The sequence below is a fragment of the Homarus americanus genome, unplaced genomic scaffold (genome assembly GCF_018991925.1).
Source record: "Homarus americanus isolate GMGI-L3 unplaced genomic scaffold, GMGI_Hamer_2.0 scaffold6317, whole genome shotgun sequence".
NCBI classification, from domain to species: domain Eukaryota; kingdom Metazoa; phylum Arthropoda; class Malacostraca; order Decapoda; family Nephropidae; genus Homarus; species Homarus americanus.
The window spans coordinates 18,200,830-18,225,331 of record NW_024730668.1 but is presented as its reverse complement, the minus strand read 5'-3'; the positions used below and the strand labels follow the sequence as shown (position 1 = coordinate 18,225,331).

The window sequence follows — 24,502 nt, the reverse complement described above, 5'->3', positions numbered from 1 at the left end:
ACACCTAGGTCCTTCTCACATTCAGTCTTAAATAGGGCAGTTTCTTCATCCCGATAAATATGTCCGTAAAAATACCGACTCCGTAAAACAGGGTACAAAATACAGAGCGCAGTCCCTTGAGAGTTCACTTTGAACGCCTTATTCTCTGCATAACAGGTATGTTACGCTGTGTCTGACACCGTCATATTAAGCGAATTTGACTTAGTTGAATTGTGTTGAAAATGTCAGTGTTCCTGCTTTAATATAACTGAAGGTTTGTGGGTGTTAAGTGTTCGGGCTCATTTATTTCCTTTCACCAAGACGTATTTTTGTAACCGTTGTGTTTTGATTTATATCACTTTGAGCGCCTTATTCTCTGCATGGCAGGCACTGTATGTATTGCTGGGACTGCTAATGGTCAGTGGCCAGTGCAGACAGGATGTATTGAGTAAACTATGATTGAGCCTGAGGTCTACTGGTACAGCGGGGTACGGAATTAAAGACCGAATCCAAGACTCAACTTCAAAGCTTCAGCTCGACTGCGGATTCGGTGAGTGTGAACGCACCCAATGTTTGGATCTCAGGATTCCCAGCAAGGAAACTTTCCTTGGATCCCAGTTGGTATAAGCCAGGTGGTAATTCATCCAGTATGTCTCAATCAGAAGTATAGTGTTCTCACTGAAAAGGTCAATACCGAAGTGTTCTGTGCTGTAAAGAGGGTTAACAGGTTGTGTCATAGAGTCCTGTTAAGCGTGTGTGCCCAGAGTACACAAATATCAGCTTCGTGACGGATTTTTTGGAGTGTTATAAAATATAAGTATAAGTGGTAATGAAATGAAGTGGTGAAGATTCATTATTTTCATTCTCGTAAAACGTTACAGTAAGTTGTAGTATTTCTAAAGACCAAGTGATCCTTATAATTAGTATCCGTGTTAACGTAAATTTGGCCAAGTCTTGAGTGAACCCCAAGGAGTGGTTCATGTGTTTGTCTTTTTCTTTTCTTTTGTGTTCTAGTGATGTGTGCCTATACTCGACTTCATTGCAATAAGTAATCTTAATGTTTTTTGTGATATCATTGCCACTGCAGTATCCTCCTTTCATACTCCCTCATAATTTGTACCAGTGAATATACATTATAACCCACGAGCCTAGGTTAATGTTATGAAATATATTCTGATAGAAAAACCTGGGTGGTGGCACCTAACGTGAGTATTGAAGATTGTAAGGTAGCAAGGTAAACCTATGACCAGAATATAATTAGATAAGAGAAAAGTAACAAAAACTAAAAAGACTGAGAAATTGAATTTGAAAAAACTATAGAAACAATTTTTACTTAAACAAAGAAGTAACATCCGTAAAGATAGTAAGTATTAGATAAGAAACTAAAATAAAAAATTAAAATATAGAAAATATAATAAAAGTAAAGATTAATTGAAATAAGAAAAAACTAAATTAAAACAATTAAAAAAAATAAAGATGTATAGGAGATAAAATAAACTAAAATTATAAAGACAACAACAATAATCCACCCACACCAGTACACCCTTAGTAGAGTAGGACAGGGAAGACTCCCCATTGAGGAGGAGGACAGGGAAGACTCCCCATAGAGGAAAACTGCGAAAATCCCCCATTGTAGAGGAGGAGGACAGAGAAGACTCCCCATAGAGGAGGAAGAGGAGGAGGTCGGGGAAATCTTCAATAGTGGAGGAGGAGGACAGGAAAGACTCCCCATAGTGGAGGAGGAGGCGGACAGGGAAGACTCCCCAAAGTGGAGGAGGAGGAGGACAGGGAAGACTCCCCATAGTGGAGGAGGAAGAGGACGGAGAAGACTTCCCATAATGGAGGAGGAGAAGGACAGGGAAGACTCCTCCGTAGTGGAGGAGGACAGGAAAGACTACTCGTAGTGGAGGAGGAGGACAGGAAAGACTCCTCCGTAGTGGAGGAGGACAGGAAAGACGCCTTGTAGTGGAGGAGGACAGGGAAGACTACTCGTAGTGGAGGAGGAGGACAGGAAAGACTCCTAGCAGTGGAGGAGGACAGTAAAGACTCCTCGCAGTGGAGGAAGAGGGGGAGGGCTGGGAAGACTACCCGTAGTGGAGGAGGATGACAGGAAAGACTCCTTGTAGTGGAGGAGGAGAATTACAGGAAAGACTACTCGTAGGAGGAGGACAGGAAAGACTCCTAGCAGTGGAGGAGGACAGTAAGACTCCTCGCAGTGGAGGAAGAGGGGGAGGGCTGGGAAGACTATCCATAGTGGAGGAGGAGGACAGTAAAGAGACCCTCGTAGTGGAGGAGGACAGTAAAGACTCCTTGTAGTGGAGGAGGACAGTAAAGACTCCTTGTAGTGGAGGAGGACAGTAAAGACTCCTTGTAGTGGAGGAGGAGGACAGGAAAGACGCCTCGAAATGGAGGAGGAGGACAGGAAAGACTTCCCGTAGTGGAGGAGGGGACAGTAAAAGACTCCTAGCAGTGGAGGGGACAGTAAAGACTCGCAGTGGAGGAGAAGAGGGGAGGGCTGGGAGAAGACTTCCCATAATGGAGGAGGAGAAGGACAGGGAAGACTCCTCCGTAGTGGAGGAGGACAGGAAAGACTACTCGTAGTGGAGGAGGAGGACAGGAAAGACTCCTAGCAGTGGAGGAGGACAGTAAAGACTCCTCGCAGTGGAGGAAGAGGGGGAGGGCTGGGAAGACTACCCGTAGTGGAGGAGGATGACAGGAAAGACTCCTTGTAGTGGAGGAGGAGAATTACAGGAAAGACTACTCGTGGTGGAGGAGGTTGAGGAAGACTCTCACGTGGAGGACAGTAAGACTCCTCATGGTGGAGAAGAGGGGAGGGCTGAGGCTATCATAGTGGAGGAGGAGGACAGTAAAGAGACCCTCTGGTGGAGGACAGTAAGACTCCTTGTAGTAGAGGGAGGGACAGTAAGACTCCTTGTAGTGGAGGGACAGTAAAGACTCCTTGTGGTGGAGGAGGAGGACAGGAAGGCCTCAGAGAATGGAGGAGGAGGCCAAGAGCTTGTAGTGGAGGAGGGACAGTAGGGCGCTCTAGCAGTAGGGAGGACGTGAGGCTCCTGGAGGAGGAGGACAGTAAAGACTCCTTGTAGTGAGGAGGACAGTAAAGACTCCTTGTGAGTGGAGGAGGAGGGACAATAAAAGACTCATGTAGTGGAGGAGGAGGATAGGAAAGACTCCCTTGTAGTGGAGAGGAGGAGGACAGGAAAGACTCCTTGTAGTGGAGGAGGAGGACAGTACAGGGCTGCCTTAGTGGAGGAGGAGGACAGTAAAAAGACTCCTTATGGCGAGTGGAGGAGGACCAATAAAGACTCATATGAGTGGAGGAGGACAGGAAAGACTCCTTGTAGTGGAGGGAGGTACAGGAAAGACTCCTTGTAGTGGAGGGGGAGGAGGACAATAAGATTCCTTGTAGTGGAGGAGGAGGACAGGAAAGCCTCCTTGTAGTGGAGGAGGAGGACAGTAAAGACTCCTTGTAGTGGAGGAGGAGGACAGTAAAGACTCCTTGTAGTGGAGGAGGAGGACAGGAAAGATTCCTTGTAGTGGAGGAGGAGGACAGTAAAGACTCCTTGTAGTGGAGGAGGAGGACAATAAAGACTCTTTGTAGTGGAGGAGGAGGACAGGAAAGACTCCTTGTAGTGGAGGAAGGAAAGACTCCTTGTAGTGGAGGGGGAATAGGGCGGAATACTCACCACACCGAAGACCAGTGCCGTTCCAGCTCCAGGAATACCTAATGAAGGACGCACCCAGCCAGGAGGTAGCGCAGGGGCCAGTGTTAACCGTATCGTAGCATAAGTCATGCGACCGACAGCAGCTGTCACACCAGGGAAGGGAAGAGGTGCGGAGGAAAGGAGAGTGACAGGGGTAAATGAGACAGTTAGAGATCAAATAATTTACAAGTAATAGAGACAAAAATTTCGTAGGTTTTCGCTGTATGTCTCTCTCAGTCATGTGTGTTTCAGAGATATTAGATGAGCAGCAATGGTGTTACTGTACCTTTGAAAGTTTTTAAATTGAACAGAATGGTGGGTGAGTCATGTTGTTGTGGGAAGGTGGAGGAGTAGGAGTGTGGGTTTGGGTTACTGTCTTAACCGAACTTGGCATACATTATCCCACACATCACCCAAGAATGTAAAAATAGAGCCAATTAGTATTTAGAACTGGACTATGAGAATAGAGTGTCTTCTGGCTTATAATGGAGGAGTCACGAGGGAATTGTGATACATATGTGAGTTATGTCACGACAAGTTTAATAAATTTGAACACGATACGATGAATATAAAGTGAGATAGAACATTACAGTATATAATATGTAACGTTGTTTGGCCTGCAGTGGCTTGTAACCAAATTTCATTGTATTGTATAGGGAGCTACATTATGACACTACAAACCATTTCTCCGGCATTCGCTGACCAAAAGATATAGGAATTTAAGCGAAACATAAACAGTATATATATATGAGGGTTACAAGTGTTCCCTGAAGAATGCAGTGATGGGTAGGGAAACACCGGGTAACACTGAAGTCCGTTTATTAAGGGATAGGAGAAATACAAGTGGTGACTAGCGTGTGCCATGCACGGCTCACACAGTCAGACTGAGACAGCCTTGCCATATGGCAGCCTCGGGGCAATGTTGCCACATAACGCGTGCAGTGTTGCCACGTAATTATATATATAAATGCTACTCGGCACAGTAGCTTATTTACAAGGTTGCTACTTGGCACAGTAGCATAGATACATAACCTACATCTCCCTCCCCCCCTCACGCTCATAGTCTTTGTCTTGAGCGGACTTCTTAGTCCTAAGTCGCTCCGAGCGTCGAGGTGCACTGTGGGGCGGATCCTCGTGAGGTGTAGGTGACTCGTCCTCGGCCAGGGGGCCAGCAGCAGGGGGTGGGACTGGCCGGAGGAAGCGGCGGTTCCTCCACCAGACAGCATCCTGTCATGTAGTCCTTGACAGCCAGCATGTCAGCTCCCAGGCACCAATCTCCAGTGGCTGAAGAGGGCGGGCATGGTCGTCATACCGAGCCTTGGCGTCCTGGACACGTGAAGCGGCGCGGCGGTCGCAGCTCTCGGCTCTGGTCTGCCACTCCTTTGCAAAGGCCTTGGCGTGTGCAGGAACGCAAGAGCGGAGAGGGTGACCATACAGGATCTGGGCAGGGGAGCGTCCTGTGTGGGTGGGAGTGGACGCGGGTTCTGGGCAGCTCTGTGTGGCAGTGCAAGGCGCGTCGCTCGTTAACTCACGCACCCTGCTGGCAGTGTACCGAGCAGCTGGGATCTGCTCAGGAAAGTCTCTGGGCACCACGCCTAACTCCTTGCAGTGCTCCCACGACAACAAGGGTGTAGCGAGAGTAGGCCGCACGTCGATCCATCCGTGACACGACCTGTCGCCGTAGGTGATCTCTGCTTGAAAGGAGCCCACAGCGTCCGGCATCTGGGAACCGTCCGCATTGTAGTACAGCAGCTGCGGCGGTGGTCCCAGGTCGCGTTTGGTGAGGCCCAGTTTCTGGAGGTGCTTCAACCCAATCACCGTAGTATCAGCGCCGGTGTCCGGTATCACCTCGATGTGACCCGACACATCACCGTGTGTGACGGCGACGCGGATGGTAGAGGAAGGGGCGTGTGGTCGATTCCACCCTCCTGATGTGACTCCGCTGCTGTTTGGGGCTGCGTGGGCCATCTGGAGGGGGCTGCGTGCGAACCACCCCGAGGGAAGTGCGCTGCTTTCCTCCTCGTCTCGGGCTTTTGGGCTTGGGTTGTGTCCATGACGACCGCCAGGCCTGACGCAGGGGACTCATGCCAGTGGCCCTTACGGTCACATCCACGACACAGTGCGTCGGCAGCCGGGCATGTCTTGGGGCTGTGCTGCTTTCCACAGCTGCCACAGGAAGCACTAGGCGGAGGCGTGGAAGAACGTGCGGCAGTCTTCACGTTGTTGGCCGCCTTCTTACCCTTCTTGTACTGTGAGATAGCTCTCACAGCAGGTGGGGCCCGTAAGGCAGAGGTGGCGGACTTGGTGGCCTCGTACAACCGACATTCAGTCACTACGACCTGGAGTGTGGAGGAAGCGTCCAGGGGGATGAGTCGCTGCACCAACTCTTCGTGCCTGACACCTGTCAAGATCCCGTGCTTGATCCAGGCTTCCTCACATTCCCGGCTGTGCGCCTTGCAGACGTCAATCTCCTCTGACAAACTCTTCAAGCGTACAAAAAAGTCGTCAAAGGATTCGTTCTCCCCCTGCTTGCAGCTGGTGATGGCGCGGCGACGCAAAGCCTCGTTATTCCGACCTTTAACGTGCTCCTGTAAAAGGTCGAGCACATCCGTCACTGAAGATGTAGAATCGGGAGGCACTTGCAACGTGTGCTCCAAAACTCTCTGGGTTTCCAGCGACAAACACATCCGCAGTTGGATGAGCTGTTTGTTTGGAGGCATGCTGTCAAGGTCCACCATCGTGGAGTAATCTGTCCAACGCCGCCTCCAATCACGAAAAAGCTGAAACGTGACGTCTGGTGAGAGGGCAGGTGGGGATTGAACAGATGCCTTGGGAGCTGTTGGGGTAGCAAGAGTATCTGGAGGATGCTGGTGTGGTGGAGGAGGGAGGATATTGGCGCCTTGGTGTGCGAAACCTGGGAGTGAGGGAGGGTGGGTTAGCGCCAGGGTCGCCAATAGTGCCTCAAAACGCAACTTTTCCTCCTCTCTTCGTGTCTCCTCCCTCTGAAGTTCCATCTCTCTGCGTCTCTTGTCCCGGTCGTCCATCCACCTCAGAATTGTGGCAATGTCCGTCGCTGGAGGTGGAGGATGAGAGTCTGCGCCCGGTGGAGGGGAAGGTGGTGGGGAGTCGTGTCTCCCATCTTGACGTTGTCCCTTCTTACCGCCCATCTTTGTGTGTGCGTGGACTGCACTGTTTAGTATATAAAGTGGCGCCTCAACAGCTCGAACCACATATATATGACATAAACAGTGTAGAAATAACGCATAGAGCCCACTGTTCTGTCCGTGAGTGAGTGCGTGCGTGCATGTGTGTGTGTGTGTCTGAGAGAGCACTTCGTGGTGGCCTTAATGCAGGTGGCTAGAGACGCGGCGGGGGGTGAGACCGTCAGTGTCTCCCGGGATGTCACACGAGAAGGGTGTACGCCTGCGTGCTCCGTGGGTACCACTAAAAAACAGGCCAATGCTCAACTCTCAGCTCTTGACACACACTAATACACTGACACTAACACTGCCACCGTCACTAAAAAGCACTGTGACGGCCCAACACTGCACATCGCGGAGAAACACAGCGCAACACAACACAACACACTATGAGTCGACGCGCATATCGCCGGCAAATGTAACCGTCGGCATTGTTCACACACTTGTAAAGTCCACAGATCCTAGTCACTGCGCCATGATGGTTACAAGTGTTCCCTGAAGAATGCAGTGATGGGTAGGGAAACACCGGGTAACACTGAAGTCCGTTTATTAAGGGATAGGAGAAATACAAGTGGTGACTAGCGTGTGCCATGCACGGCTCACACACTCAGACTGAGACTGCAGTGTTGCCACGTAATTATATATATAACTGCTACTCGGCACAGTAGCTTATTTACAAGGTTGCTACTTGGCACATTAGCATAGATACATAACCCACAATATATATATATATATATATATATATATATATATATATATATATATATATATATATATATATATATATATATATACTATAGGACTAGCCATGTGTCTGTCTGTCTGTCTGTTCTGGGCAGCCGAAATGACACAATCGTTTTTCATCAAACTTGGTGGAAAAATCGCAAAAAATTCGTAGAGTGGAACAAACCTGGTCCCATGTCGATGGTTTCTTTAGGAAGCCATTAATTAACCATTTTATTTATGCTGGAAAACGATGCAAGTCTATGGACTTGTAATAGGCCCCTGTCTTATCAACAGAACATATTATATAAATGGGTCAATACACCTGATATTATATTCAGATTCACCACCCTGTAACTTTCCACTGTCTATGAGTAAGACATGAGATGGACACGTGAGCGGGCAACTCACCCAAGAGGGCGAGACCCATAGCTCAGCATTTCTGTAAGCACGCACTGCGATGCCCTTGAGCTTCAGTAGCTCACCTCAACTCATATCGTAAGGACGTGACCTAACGTTTATTATACATAAACGCCGTCCCCTTCTCATTCACTCCTAGACAGTGAGACTTACGGTTGATATACACTCAGGAATTATATATACAACCTTTTATAATAAAACAAAGGAACTACCGTTTGGGGTTCGTTACTTAAAACCCAAATATAAATATATGTGAACGGACTGGTTAATTGGACAAGCAGCCGATTCAGACTTGGCGCACCCTCATTCGCTGTATGCTGTCAGCCCACGATTGCAGTTATCGTACAGCTCCTTCCTCCTCCCCCCACTTTTTTTCTTAGCATACCTTTGTTTTTAATGTTGTTTGGATTAGTAAAGGAAGGAAGATGAGAAAAGAGAAGAATAAAGAAGGGAAACAGAAAATAGTTAGAGATGACAGGTGGGGAGGAGACGAGTTTCATCATTCGTCTGGATGCGCAGTTTAAACGTTACCGGACCATTTTCGGACCTTTCAGCTACAGTGTGTACAGTATTCTTATTCCTGTGGCTAACTGTACATGGAAAAGGAGAAGAGATGAAAAAGATAATGACAGGAATGCATGGAGAAGATAGAAAGGGAAAAGAGAAGGAGAAGAAGAGAGACTGAAGCATTATTATCCTTAAGAGGCGAGGAAAGGAGACTGGAGAGAGGGATAGTGAGAAGTGGAGGTAGGAATGGAGGGATGGAAGGACAGAATAAGAATGGTAAAGAAGGAGAGTGGAGAAGGAGACAAGAGAAGGAGACAAAGGAAGGACAGAGATAAGTAAAAAAAATCAAAACAAGTATTTGGATGATAACAGGTAGAAATTAGTCGGTTAAATGTAGGTAAAAAGAGTAAGAATAATGAGATAAAACATAAAGAAGAAAGAGACATTTATTATAACAATCACGACCATGATTATAAAAATCACGACGATGATTATAACAACCACGAATATGATTATAACAACCACGACCAACCACGACCATGATTATAACAACCACGACTATGATTATAACAACCACGACCATGATTATAACAACCACGACCATGATTATAACAACCATGACCATGATTATAACAACCACGACCATAATTATAACAACCACGACTATGATTATAACAACCACGACTATGATTATAACAACCACGACAATGATTATAACAACCACGATCAAGATTATAACAACCACGACTATGATCATAACCACGACAATGATTATAACAACCACACATATGATTATAACAACCACGACTATGATTATAACACCCACGACCATGATTATAAGAACTACGACCATGATCATAACCCCGACCATGATTAAAACAACCACGAACATGATTGTAACAACCACGACCATGATTATAACAACCACGACAATGATTATAACAACCACGACTACGATTATAACAACCACAACTATGATTATAACAACCACGACCATGATTATAACACCCATGACCATGATTATAACAACCACAACTATGATTATAACAAGCACGACCATGATTATAATACCTACGACCATGATTATAACAACCACAGCCATGATTATAACACCCACGACTATGATCATAACAACCACGACCATGATTATAACAACCACGACCATGATTATAATACCTACGACCATGATTATAACAACCACAACCATGATTATAATACCTACGACCATGATTATAATACCTACGACCATGATTATAACAACCACAACCATGATTATAATACCTACGACCATGATTATAACAACCACGACCATGATTATAACACCCACGACTATGATCATAACAACCACGACCATGATTATAACAACCACAACCATGATTATAACAACCACCACTATGATTATAACAACCACGACCATGATTATAATACCTACGACCATGATTATAACAACCACAACCTTGATTATAACACCCACGACTATGATCATAACAACCACGACCATGATTATAACAACCACGACCATGATTATAATACCTACGACCATGATTATAACAACCACAACCATGATTATAACACCCACGACCATGATTACCAACAACCACGGCCATGATTATAACGACTATGATCATAACAACCACGACCATGATTATAACAACCACAACCATGATTATAACAGCCACATTATGATTTTTGCTTTAACCGGCCAAGATTATAACAACCATGACCATGATTATAACAACCACAACCTTGAATTATAACACTACGACCATGATTATAACAACCACGACCATGATTATAACGCGACTATGGTCATAACAGCCGACCATGATTATAACCACAACCATGATTATAACAACCACGACCATGATTTTAACAACCACGACCAAGATTATAACAACCACGACCATGATTATAACAACCACAACCATGATTATAACAACCACGACCATGATTATAACACCCTCGACTATGATCATAACAACCACGACCATAATTATAACACCCACGACCATGATTATAACACCCACGACCATGATTATAACACCAACGACTATGATCATAACAACCACGACCATGATTATAAGAACCACGACTATGATTATAACCACAACGACTATGATTATAACAACCACGACCATGACTATGACAATCGCGACCACGATTATAACAACCACGACCATATACTAATAATAATAATAATAATAATATTAATAATAATATAAAAATATAATATAATAATAGTAATAATAATAATAATAATAATAATAATAATAATAATAATAATAATAATAATAATAATAATAATAATAAATGACGCCCCCAAAAAGATCAATACTAGTGAGAAATGATATATGTATGTTGTGTAGTCAAAGTAAGTGAAACAATTAAAACCCTGCAATTATGTGTAAATGAGGCAGAAAGTCAAATCAGCAACCAGGGACCTGGTCACAATTATTGTGATGCCATTTTATGCTTTCAATATCTTCTCAGGCAGTAATACCTCACTGTTTCGTAGCGATTTTTTTTAATGTTCACTTTTAGCCTTCCAGCGGCCACACCGTGAAATACATTCGGAAATGAACTCTTAGAGGATACATTTCATCCATGGGCACATCTTAAATGAACGTTTGTAGGGATAGGGTGTATAGGGAATTCAAGTGATCGCGGGCACCTTAGTGTCCAGTGAAAGTTTGAACGCTCGTGCTTAGCTAGCGTACCGCGAATGAGGGTGCGCCGAGTCTATAGACTTGCATGGTTAATTAGGGTGCGCCAAGTCCGTAGACTTGCATCATTTTCCATCGTAAATAAAATGGTTAATTAATGCCTTCCTGAAGAAACCATCGACATGGGACCAGGTTTGTTCCACTCTACGAATTTTTTGCGATTTTTCCACCAAGTTTGATGAAAAACAATTGTGCCATTTCGGCTGCCCAGAACAGACAAACAAACAGACAGATACACGGCTAGTCCTATAGTATATTAGACAAGTGATAGTGGGCCCTTCCTGCCTGGTGGCGAGTCCCGTGGTACAGTTTACTGAGGCGTGAAAGTTCGAACGCTCGTGCTTGGCTAGCGCGCAACCACCGTCCAGCTGACAACGTACAGCAACATCGTTTTCCAGATGGTCGTGGTTGTTATAATCATGGTCGTGGTTGTTATAACCATGGTCGTGGTTGTTATAACCATGGTCGTGCCTGTTATAATCATGGTCGTGGTTGTTATAATCATGGTCGTGCCTGTTATAATCATGGTCGTGGTTGTTATAATCATGGTCGTGGTTGTTATAATCATGGTCGTGCCTGTTATAATCATGGTCGTGGTTGTTGTAATCATGGTCGTGCCTGTTATAATCATGGTCGTGGTTGTTATAATCATGGTCGTGGTTGTTATAATCATGGCGGTGCCTGTTATAATCATGGTCGTGGTTGTTATAATCATGGTCGTGGTTGTTATAATCATGGTCGTGGTTGTTATAATCATGGTCGTGCCTGTTATAATCATGGTCGTGGTTATTATAATCATATTCGTGGTTATAATTATAGTCGCGGCTGTTATAATCATAGTCGAGGTTGTTATAATCATGGTCGTTATGGCTCGTTGTGGTCGTGGTTGTTATAATTATAGTCGGTTGTTATAATCATGGTCGTGGTTGTTATATAATCATGGTCGGTTGTTATAATCATGGTCGTGGTTGTTATAATCAGTGTCGTGTTGTTATAATCATATTCGTGGTTATTATAATCATAGTCGGGTTGTTATAACTGGTCGGTGGTTGTTATAATCTGTCGGGTTTATATAATCATGGTCGTGGTTGTTGTAATCATAGTCGTGGTTGTTATAATCACGGTCGTGGTTGTTATAATCATGGTCGTGGTTGTTATAATCATGTTCGTGGGTGTTATAATCATAGTTGTGGTTGTAATAATCATGGTTGTGGTTGTTATAATCATGGTCGTGGTTGTTATAATCATGGTAGTAGTTTTTATAATCATGCTCGTGGTTGTTGTAATCATAGTCGTGGTTTTTATAATCATAGTCGTGGTTGTTATATTCATGGTCGTGGTTGTTATAATCATGGCCGTGGTTGTTATAATCATGGTTGTGGTTGTTATAATCGTAGTCGTGGTTGTTATAATCATGGCCGTGGTTGTTATAATCATGGTCGTGGTTGTTATAATCATGGTCGTATTTTTTATAATCATGGTCGTGGTTGTTATAATCATAGTCGTGGTTGTTATAATCATGGTCGTGTTTGTTATAATCATAGTCGTGGTTGTTATAATCATAGTCGTGGTTGTTATATTCATGGTTGTGCTTGTTATATTCATGGTTGTGCTTGTTATAATCATAGTCGTGGTTGTTATAATCATGGTCGTGGTTGTTATAATCTTATGGTCGTGGTTGTTATAATCATGGTCGTGTTTTTTATAATCATGGTCGTGGTTGTTATAATCATAGTCGTGGTTGTTATAATCATATAATCATAGTCGTGGTTGTTATATCATAGTCATGGTCGTGTTTGTTATATTTACGGTTGTGCTTGTTATAATCACAGTCGTGGTTGTTATAATCATGGTCGTGGTATAATCATGGTCGTGGTTGTTATAATCATGTCGTGGTTGTTATAATCATGGTCGTGGTTGTAATAATCATGGTCGTTTTGTAATAATCATGGTCGTGGTTGTTATAACATGGTCGTGGTTGTTATAATCATAGTCGAGGTTGTTATAATAATGGTCGTGGTTGTTATAATCATAGTCGCGTTGTTATAATAATGGTCGTGGTTGTTATAATCATAGTCGTGATTGTTACAATCATAGTCGTGGTTGTTATTATCATGGTCGTGTTTGTTATATTTACGGTTGTGCTTGTTATAATCACAGTCGTGGTTGTTATAATCATGGTCGTGGTTGTTATAATCATGGTCGTGGTTGTTATAATCATGGACGTGGTTGTTATAATCATGGTCATGGTTGTTATAATCATAGTCGCGGTTGTTATAATTATGGTCGTGGTTGTTATAATCACAGTCGTGATTGTTATAATCATAGTGGTGGTTGTTATTATCATGGTCGTGGTTGTTATAGTCATGGTCGTGCTTTTTATAATCATAGTCGTGGTTGTTATAATCATGGTCGTGGTTGTTATTATCATAGTTGTGGTTGTTATAATCATGGTCGTGGTTGTTATAATCATGGTCGTGGTTGTTATAGTCATGGTGGTGGTTGTTATAATCGTGGTCCTGGTTTTTATGTTCATGGTCGTGGTTGTTATAATCATGGTCGTGGTTGTTATATTCATGGTCGTGGTCGTGATACTTACAGTATCTAATATACTATAAGAAGGAATAGAATAAAGATTAGAATAATTAGTTAAAGAAATATTCGCCATAAGGAGAGGTTAAAATCATAAAAAAAAATGTATTATGAATCACCGATGATCATTCCGAGATAAATTTTATTATGAAGAGAAGTGACCTTGATTCTGGTTAGATTAGTCACCATCTGCTTAAGTCATCACCTGTGTTAAGTCATCATAGTCATCATGTACGTTAGTCCGTTTTAGGTCCATTTCACATGACTGACCGACCATGGATGTTTCTTTCCGTTCGAGGGTGTTCGTTTTCAATGCGTCTTATTATTTACACTGGTGGGTGTAAGACCTCCTACCCTCACTGACAAAGCTATGGTCAATTTGGTGTTATTCTTATTTATAAATGCCTTCTAATCTGTCTCAAGTCTATCTGTCCTGTCTATTGCCATCCCAACTGTCTGTTCGTCTGCGTGGTGTGTGAATGTAAGCCCGTCTGTATTCTTTGTGTCGTCAAATCTGTCTGTCTTATCCGTTGTTGGCGTGTGTCTGCCTGTTTGTCTAATGTGAACCAGTCAGTCAGCTGTCTGTCTGTCATGTTAGTTGCCATATTGTCTATTTGTGCATGTATGAATCTGTCTGTTTTTGTCAACTTCCTGTCTGTTTCACTGTCTATTGTGTCTATTGTAGTCATCTCCATGGATTCCTGTTATTATCTTTTTATCTCTTCTCCTTTTCCATGAGCCACAGGAATAAGTATACACTGTAGCTGTAAGGTCGTCTGGTAACGTTGAAACTGCGCATCCAGTCGCATGGTGAAACTCAGCTCCCCCCCCCACCTGTTATCTCTAACTATTTTCTGTTTCCCCTTCTTTATTTGTTTTTTCTATTTACTCATCTTCCTTCCTTTACTAATCCAAACAACTTTAAAAAAAAGTAGGCTAAGAAAAAAAGTGGGGGGAGAAGGAGGGAGCCGTACGATAACTGCAATCAGGGGCTGACAGCGTACAGCGAATGAGGGTGCGCCAAGTCCGTAGACTTGCTTCGTTTTCCAGCGTAAATAAAATGGTTATGTAATGGCTTCCTAAAGAAACCATCGATATGGGACCAGGTTTGCTCCACTCTACGAATTTTTTGCGATTTTTCCATCAAATTTGATGAAAAACGATTGTGCCGTTTCGGCTGCCCAGAGCAGACACACACACACACACACACACACGCCTACTCCTATAGTATATTAGATGAGTTATAAAGTACACAGCAATATTTTTAAAAGATAAAGGAATTGTAATTAGCAGCAAACTTTATAGGTTTTCGCCAAAGGGCTGAGAGCTCTACAAGAACTTAAAAATAAAAGAAGCATGCATGAAAATATTACAGGTGGATAATGAAGTGGTCACACCAGTGTTATCTCCGGGACAGTGACCCAGGAACACATACTTGTCTCCGTCAGGACACCAGCACTTACATCTACCTAGCGTCAGTCTGTGAATTGTGGATATTAACAACTGTTATGCCTTGGTGAAAGCGGAAGTGTTCCATCTAACAGTAATCTTTAAAAGAACCAGAGGGCGTTAACATCTAAACCCTCGACACAAACACACCAGACACCACCAATAGGAAGTATGCACGGCCCCAAGTTTCTTTAGTCGGCTTGGTAAGTCGTCTGGGTCTTTCGACTCCCTGAAGTCTTAGTCTACATCTAGTAATCCTGAGTTTTAGGTTGATTCATCTGGTAAAACTGAATTAAATGAACTTGTTAAGTTTTGCTGTTACTATAAAATTAGCGACCATAAGATTCAAAATTGTTTCAAATTAGTTCAAAAGGAAAACCAGAGAGGACAAAACCAGTGTGGTGATTTCTTTACTTGTTGACTTCAAGTCTGACTTCAAGTCTAACAAACCTAGTAAAGCCGACACTTTTAAACCATTTATTTTTCAGGGGTCTATTTCTTTTAATGAAACTTCTGCACAGAACCCTGTACAAATTCTTAGACACTGCAGCTTCTGTTAGCATCATTGTTCCTTGTTTGAATGATGTCCTTACTGGTCAAAGTGTACTCGTTGAGGGTGTGGGTGGAATTACTGCTATTACCCTTGTTAAGGTTTTTCTAAGGTCAGATTTGGTTTCAGGCTATGTCACTATTGGTGTTAAAGACTCTCTTCCAGTTCCGGAGTTACATTTTTGTTAGGAAATGACCTTGCTGGTTCTAAAGTGGTAACACAACCAGTAGTGTCTCCTATGATCCCACAGAACAGTTAGAAGAGAAACTTCCTAATTTATTTCCTGATTGTGCAGTCACCAGAAGCATGAACAAAAATCAAATTTATTCCCTTGATGGTTTTGATGATTTAGATGATTTACATTTTAATGATTTGTACAGTGCCAATCATAACAGTGATCAAACTACAGACCCTACAAGTTTAGATACACTTAATAATAACTTTCCAATCAGTACTGATGCACTGATTAAAGCTCAAATGGAAGATATTGAGCTCCGCACTCTCTACGACAAAACTGTAGACGAATCGGACATATCAGGGCGGATCCAGGAATATCAAAAGGGGGGTTCAAGAAGTCGTGGGTGGGGGAACATGGCGAGCGCAGCGAGCCCATCCAGCATTTTGAGACCACTTTGAGGTAATTTTGCAGTATGCTCACTTGATATTAGGAGATATTCTGAAGTTAATAGTTAATACATTTTACTATACAAAAATGTCTGAGTACAATACTGCATTAAAGAAAAAGTACTAGAATTTTCTGGTGAACAGGGGGTTCGGACCCCCAGGACCACCTGGATCCCCCCATGCATATATAAACTCCCGACTTGCTATAACTTCAGTCAGGTATTCTAATGCGCAAATACAGACCTGGTAATGTTCCCTCCAATGAAGTTTGGTCAGAAACACATCAGATCAACTTAGAAATACTTATATCAACTATATTAGCCCTTCCACATGACTATTGTGGTGGTCTTCTTGGAGTAAATAAGACCTATCACAAAATCGTTCAAAATTTCTATTTGCCAAAGTGAAATCGTGATGTAGGTAAATATTGTAGAACTTGTCATGCATGTTAACTAGCAGGAAAACCAAATCAGACCATTAAGCCTGCGCCATTAAAGTCAGTTACAGTAGTTGAAGAACCTTTTAGCAAAATCATAATAGACTGTGGAAGGTCGCCTGGTCCGTGGAGGGAGGGGGGGAGGAGGAGCCATAGGAGGGCGGCAGGGGAGAAGGGTCCGCCCTAGTCGAGCCACCTGGCGAGGGCTGGTAAAGGTGAAGGTTCAGAGGGGGTAAGGACCGCCGCTTCCTCCTTGTGAGCCCGCTTCCCCTTGCGGCCGCTGTCCTTAGGCGACCTGGGGCAGTGGTGCCTGTGGGAGGAGGACTTAGCGGGACTCCCGGAGAATTGACGGTGGCGACTGGAGTAGGAGTGAGCACTTGACTCCCGGATGGGCAAGGGGGGTGTCAACATCTCTGTTGCAGTTGCGAAGAAGCACCGCCACCCACTCAGAGCACACCGTACAGCGACTCGGGTCGAAATTGTCGGCAGGGCACCTTCTGGGGCTGGGGGGAGGGCGATGGTGAGCAACTCTGGCAAAAAAGAGACGCCGGCGAACCAGGGTATAAATTGAACACGAAAAGGGAGAGATGTGGAGGAGGAGGAAGGAGGGGAGAGGGGATATAGAACCCCCTCCCACACACCTGCTCCACCCGAACTCGACCTAAATGAACGGCCGCCACCTGTCCGAGAACATAGTCTGAGCAATAAGAGCTCGACATTGCAACAGAGTACAGACTCAGCGTGTGGTCAGGACGAGGAAAAAAAACAGGAGAAATAAAACAATGGAGGAGGGAGGAGGGCGGGACTTCAGATGCCTCTCCATGCCACAAAACCCGAGCCAGACAACGAAACTGAGTAACGACTTGGTACATGGGCCTGGACGAGAGAAAACACAAACAGAGGGAAATGGAGAATGAAAATGTAGGGTGGGAAATGCGAAGCCTATCCGAGCAACCTCCGCGAGACAGACAACGACACAGAGAACAGACACTGCGTGGTGTCAGGGCGAGGAAAGAACAAACGGTGGCAGAAAATAAAGCGGGGAGAAGTGAGGGCAAACGACGCCTCTCCGCACTTCAACTCGGAACAGAAGCACAGAAAAGAAAACGGACTCGGAGTGAGAGACAGGCGAGACAAACAAAATAAACAATTAAGTAAAGGGAAAGGGGGGAAGCCCAAAGGCACAACCCCAAAAAAGGTCGAAGAGGAAGGAGGGGCACAAGCTCTGAAACTACAGCATGTGGCTACAAGGCACGGGAAGGAGGGATAGGTGACTGCAACCCGCACATGAGGAGGGCCACTCACATGGGAAAATTCGAACTCCAGGGTGGGGAACGAGGGAAAAAACAACCAGCGAAGGGACGCCCTTGGCGTGAAACCCCACACGTGTAGAAAAGGGGGAGGGGGCCTCAACACGTAAACAGTGAAAAACAGAAAGCCTGAAAATGGTTGAAGCCAGGAGGGCACCAACCCGAACCTAGAAAAACAACACTCCCCCTCCTGTGTAAAAAAGCACAGAGGGTATGGAAAGACATTAGACACTAAACATAATGCGAGATGAAGCTGAAGCAGGAAAAGAGTCTGGCACGTCTAACTACCACAGGAGGGCAGAAAGGAATGACCTGTGAAACAAAGTCAGGTATGCCATAGCATGACACAGGCAGTATGGAGCCCTTCTGCTCAGTTACCCATTCTCTTAAGATTCCCGTTTTCTTCAACTGCTAGTTGCAGCCTAGTTTAGTCTAGATGTGTTAAAATTTGGCCCTGTTACTTCCTAGGTTCCCACCTGTAGTGATATCTAATGAGATCGAATAGCAAGTGCACTAGCAAACTCATCTCACTAAAATATGTAAAGACGGACTACGCACAGACCCAGAGAAGGTGGTATTGGTGAGAAGTTGGCCATTGCTAACTTGTATAAAGGAGCTGCGTAGTTTCCTTGGTCTTTGTGCCTACTACTGTCAGTTTGTTAAGAACTTCACCATGGTCGCAGCACCGTTGCACAAGCTGACTAAGAAGGGGCAGAAGTTTGTGTGCACTACTGAGAGTCAAGGATACTTCAAACAACCAAAGGATGCCTTGGTCAGCTCCCCGGTGCTCCCGTATCTGTACCCAACTCAACCATTCATCTTGGACTGTGATGCCAGTGATGATAGCATTGGAGGGGTGCTGTCCCAGAAGAAGGATGACACCGAGTACGTAGTGGCATACTGCAGCAAGATGTTAAGCTCCCCAGAAAGAAATTATTGTGTGACCAGGAAGGAACTCTTGGCTGTAGTAAAGAGGTTAGACTTTTTCCATTCCTACCTGCATGGATCTAGCTTCACCATTCGGACTGACCATGCAGCACTGAGGTGGCTTAAGACCCTGAAGAATCAGGAAGGATAACTAGCAAGGTGGATTGGGAAGCTAGATCAGCACAATTATACCATCCAGTACAGGCCTGGGCAAATACATGGGAATGCTGACAGTCTGAGCTAATGACCTTGTGATTCTGATTGTCAGCAGTGTTGCCGGAGAGAGGCACTTTCAAAGATGTGTAGTCACACTACAGTGGAGGGTCCAGCCATTGCTGGGGAAGACCTTGAGAAGTTGCAGCTGGAAGACGAAGACCTGTGACCAGTGGTCGAGTGGATGAGACAGAGCTCAGTGCGGTCAGCATGGAAGATGATCTCTGGAGCAAGTCCTCTAATTAAAAACTACTGGGCTCAGTTGGTGACTACCGATGGCCTTAACAGGTACTGGCAGACAGTGCCTCCCCTGAAGATGAGGTCAGAGATCCTAACAGAGATGCACAAGAATCCAGCCAGTGGACATCTGGGAGTGAAGAAGACCCTGAGTTGCCTGCAGCAAAGGTTTTGCTGGGTTGGCATGCGTAAGGATGTAGAAGAATGGTGCCGTTCATGCGATGTCTGCTGCACCAAGAAGGGACCAAAGCTACATGCGTGTGTCCCACTGCAGTTGTACCATGCAGGCGCACCAATGGAGAGGGTTGCAGTGGATACTGAGGGACCTCTGCTATTCACTGCAGATGTGAATAGCTACATTTGTGTGGCCATGGATTACTTCACTAAATGGCCAGAAGCATATGCCATCCTAAATCAGGAAGCCACTACTCTTACCAGGGTGCTGGTTGACCAGTTCTTCTGTCGGTTTGGTGTGCCCCATGAGTTGCATACGGACCAGGGCAGACACTTTGAGTCAGCTGTGGAAGACACAAATTAAAGCCATATATTCAACTTACCCACCTGGCCCTCTGAATCAGCTCATCCACCTGGCCATCCAAATCAGCTCATCCACCTGGCCATCAGAATCAGCTCACTCACCTGGCCATTTGAATCAGCTCACCCATCTGGCCCTCTGAATCAGCTCACCCATCTGGTCACCTGACAAGCAATGCTCACCTGTCAACTTCATCTAGCACTGGTAGGTCGCCGCCCTGGAAGCCACAGTGGTTGCCGTAGTTGTTGTAGAGGAGAGCCTCTCGGCGCGTGGAGAAGCGGATCATGTCTCCGAACTGGCCAATGGAACGCCTCTGACGGTGTAAACCTCGCACGGTGGCTCCCTCTGTGGGAATTTATGAAGGGTTACAAGCGTTTATGCTGAATACATATGATCATATTCACAAAATACTCACGAATAAAGCTGAAATACTTCACAGTATTATTCCAAAATACTATAGAGAATACAGGCTGCCAAGAAACAGAGTAACTGTATCAATCCATGTACACTCGCACCAAAAAGTATCGTTGCAGGGTGAGATCGACGCGTTCCGAAACAGTACGTATACACTGTGATATATCGGGAAGGTTGGTAACTGTACCCTCATAACCCCCACCCCCCCTCCACTAGGTGTTGCCATATGGCTGACAATCAGTGTGTTTGTTTCTTCTTTTCGGATTGTTGCTTTGTGTCGACTGAATGATGAACGAGGGTTCGGTCTCGGTGAACGTGGGTATAAAACAGAGGCAATATGAAACAGTAGAGATCTACACATGCCAGACGACATGGAAACCTCAGAGAGAACACGAGGAGCTATCATTGCCCTTCATAACGAAGGGTTCGGCGTCACTGTCTATATTCACCCTGTGTCTATTGTAGTCATCTTCTCCATGAATTCCTGTTTTTATCTTTTTATCTCTTCTCCTTTTCCATGAGCCACAGGAATAAGTATACACTGTAGCTGTAAGGTCGTCTGGTAACGTTGAAACTACGCATCCAGACGCATGATGAAACTCAGCTCCTCCCCACCTGTTATCTCTAACTATTTTCTGTTTCCCCTTCTATATTTATTCTTCTATTTACTCATCTTCCTTCCTTTACCAAAACAAACAACATTAAAAAAAAGTAGGCTAAGAAAAAAAGTGGGGGGGGGAGGAGGGAGCTGTACCATAACTGCAATCGTGGGCTGACAGTGTACAGCGAATGAGGGTGCGCCAAGTCCGTAGACTTGCATCGTTTTCCAGCGTAAATAAAATGGTTATGTAATGGCTTCCTAAAGAAACCATCGATATGGGACCAGGTTTGTTCCACTCTACGAATTTTTTGCGATTTTTCCACCAAGTTTGATGAAAAACGATTGTGCCGTTTCGGCTGCCCAGAGCAGACACACACACACACACACACACACACACACACACACACACACACACACGCCTAGTCCTTAGTATATTAGATGAAACTAACCATGCAGTGTGGCACAAAAATTGCAGAAGTGCCATCAACAAACAGAAGGTGGAGTGGGCTAAGATTTAGATAGAGAGGAGGAGTAAGCATCAAGGAAGCCCAATGAGAACACGGCAGATGAGCTCTGGCAGAGTTTATGTCACACAGGGGTCTCAGATTACATCAACTGAAGGCAAGGACTCTTCTCCAACAAAATGCTTCTTTTGTGAAGAGTCTGGAGACAAGAAGGACTTGAGAAATGTTTCCACTCTTGACCTAAACCAGAGAGTGATTGATGCTGCAAGGAAAATTGGTGATGTAAAACTTCAGGGCAAACTGTCAAAAGGAGACATGATTGCGATAGATGCTGTGTACCACTGTGCATGCCTGAGTAGACTTTATAGAAAGGCAGTTGCAGTTGATCGGGATTCAAATGAAAGCTATGCTGCTAAAGTAATAAAAGCTCAAGCTTTCAAAGAGCTTCTTGATTATACTGAGGACCACCGTGGATCTGGTACTTTATGATAAGCGTCGCGTATCTCTTGGTTGCCCCATAGTCATGGTCATACAACTCGACTTCGCCAAGATATTGTCAGCATGGTCCCTGACATTAAGGTGATAGAAAAGTCATCTGGCTGCTGGTAGCTAGTGTTTAATGAAGATCTCATTCAAGTAGTTGAGGAGATGAAGGACACCACCTCAACAGACATGAGAATTTTGGCACAGGCAGTTAAGATTCTGCTACAAGATATCCTAGGGAAAAGGCAGGTGTTTTCAGGCTCTTTATCAAGCACCTTAGAAGCTGACTCCGTTGTTCCCACACTGAGCTTTTTCCTACATATACTGTTAGATGGCCCTGGTATTGATGTCGATATCCCTCCTGCTTCCTCAAAGAATATAGTGTTATCACTGGCCCAGACCATCATGCACAACTCTGTAGGGAAGAGGTCACCGAATCCCCAGAGTGTGACTCGCCATCTGTGTGAGCGAGAGACTCCACTGAGGGAGGAGATGAGGGGTATCCACTGGCCTGACTCACTAAGGTATAAGAACGCAGACACTACACTGAATATCATAGCCAGTAAAGTGAACCATTTGATCGATAAATATATACCCAAGATCAAACCCAGTACCTCCAGGAATGCAAGGGGACCATTATACATGAACCATGGGTCGGTCCATAAAGTTAAGAAGAAAACTCAGAAATTCGAGACGTGGGTTAGGACAAATGATGTATGCCAGATCCAGGATCCAATCAAAGCCAGAGTGTAAAAGTGTCGAAAAAGAGTTCCAGAGGCGGATTGTGAGCGAGGTCAAGTCAAACCTGAAGGCGTTTTACCTCTACGTAAAGTCGAAATTAAAAACACGATAGGTGTATCGGACCTCAGGCTTGAAGATGGTAGTTAAGCAGATTCTGACCAGGATAAGGCGGAGGCATTGAACAGTTTCTTTTCTTCGGTGTTCACAAGAGAGGTTGCGAACAATCTTCCTGTGTTTGAGGACTGACAAATTGACACAGCGCTGACCCAGATTATGTTCTCAGAAGAGGTTATAAGAAATAAATTGTCAAAGCTAAAGGCTCATAAGAGTCTCAGCCCTGACATGGTGCATCCCAGAGTGCTGAGAGTGTTGTGCAACGAGCTTGCTGAACCCCTGAAAATCCTGTTCTGGAGATGCCTGGATGAGTAAAATGTCCCCAGTGACTGGAAAATGATTTATATGAGTCCTGTTTTCAAAAAGAACGATCGTCACTCCACGAATAATTATAGACCAGTGAGCATGACCAGCATAGTGTGTAAAGTACTTGAGAGCATTATAAGAGATGCCATTATGGAACATCTACTACGATACAACATTGTAAAAGCGTGCCAACATAGTTTTATGCTGGAACATTTCTGTGTAACACAATTACTCAAGGTACTGGATGTTTGAACCCCAATTCTGGAAAAGGGTGGCAATATCGACAATATACTGTATACCTGAGTTTGCCAAGGTTTTCGACACTGTACCCCATGAAAGGCTTAAAGTTAAACAAGAAGTGTACCCGATTCGGGGTAGTGTGCTTGCGTAGATCGGAGAATTTATACATAATCGCAAGCAGTGTGTGGTGATTAATGGTACGAAATCGTAATGTGTACCCTTGACAAGCGGGGTACCACAGGGCAATGTATTGGGCCCGTTGTTGTTCATTTGTTTCGTAAATGACATGCCAAAAGCTATTCACTCCCCCATACAAATATTTGCGGACAATGCCAAGTTATTTAGATATATCAAGAACCAAACAGACTGTGAAGAGCTGCAGAAAGATTTCTGTTAGAAATAGGTGCTGAGATTTAATGTCACAAAGTGTAAGAGGATGCACCTGGGACGTACCAACGGTAAGGAGGAGTATCATATATAATATCCAAATGGGACGAAGAAACTGCATTAATTGTGACTGAATGCGAAAAGAACCTAAGTGCATATGTTTACTATGAATTGAAGTTATCGGGCTATTGTGAGAAGAAGGTGATTCCAGCAACTAAATTGTTACTTTTACTTTTACTTTTATCCTCTTCACCACCGATCGGCTCGTTAGCCGCTTGGGCGATCGGTCACGACCCTGTTACGCACTGGTGGCAAGTACTGGGCATGCACTGGCTCCAGAATGTACCTGAACCTGTTCCAGTGTTGGTCAAGTCTGGTCTTGAAAGAGCTCACACTCGGTACCGTCACAACACTTTCTGGTAGATTGTTCCAAGGTTTCACAACTCTCACTCCGAAAAAGTTTGCCCTCACAGTTTTCTGGACTTGCGGCTTCTTCAAACTTGAGCTGTGACCCTTTGTTGGGCGAGCGTCCGCCAGCTCCAAGTAAGGACACTCGACTAGAATGCCTTTAAGGATAGCCAAGCTTGTTGATTTTATTTATTTTG

The 24,502-nt window shown here is 44.5% G+C and overlaps 1 protein-coding gene across 1 annotated transcript in view; it reads right to left on the bottom strand.

Annotated features, from left to right (window-relative positions):
* Nucleotides 1–666: 666 nt before the first annotated feature.
* LOC121867107 (phospholipase A2 SSD387-like) overlaps nucleotides 667–24,502 on the bottom strand; it is a 32,507-nt gene continuing 8,671 nt past the window's right edge. The window contains exons 2-4 of the mRNA XM_042366865.1: nucleotides 20,330–20,492; nucleotides 3,613–3,805; nucleotides 667–687 (exon numbers count right to left, since the gene is read on the bottom strand). Coding sequence (XP_042222799.1) covers nucleotides 667–687; nucleotides 3,613–3,805; nucleotides 20,330–20,492 — 377 coding nt within the window. The remainder of the gene's footprint in view (nucleotides 688–3,612; nucleotides 3,806–20,329; nucleotides 20,493–24,502) is intronic.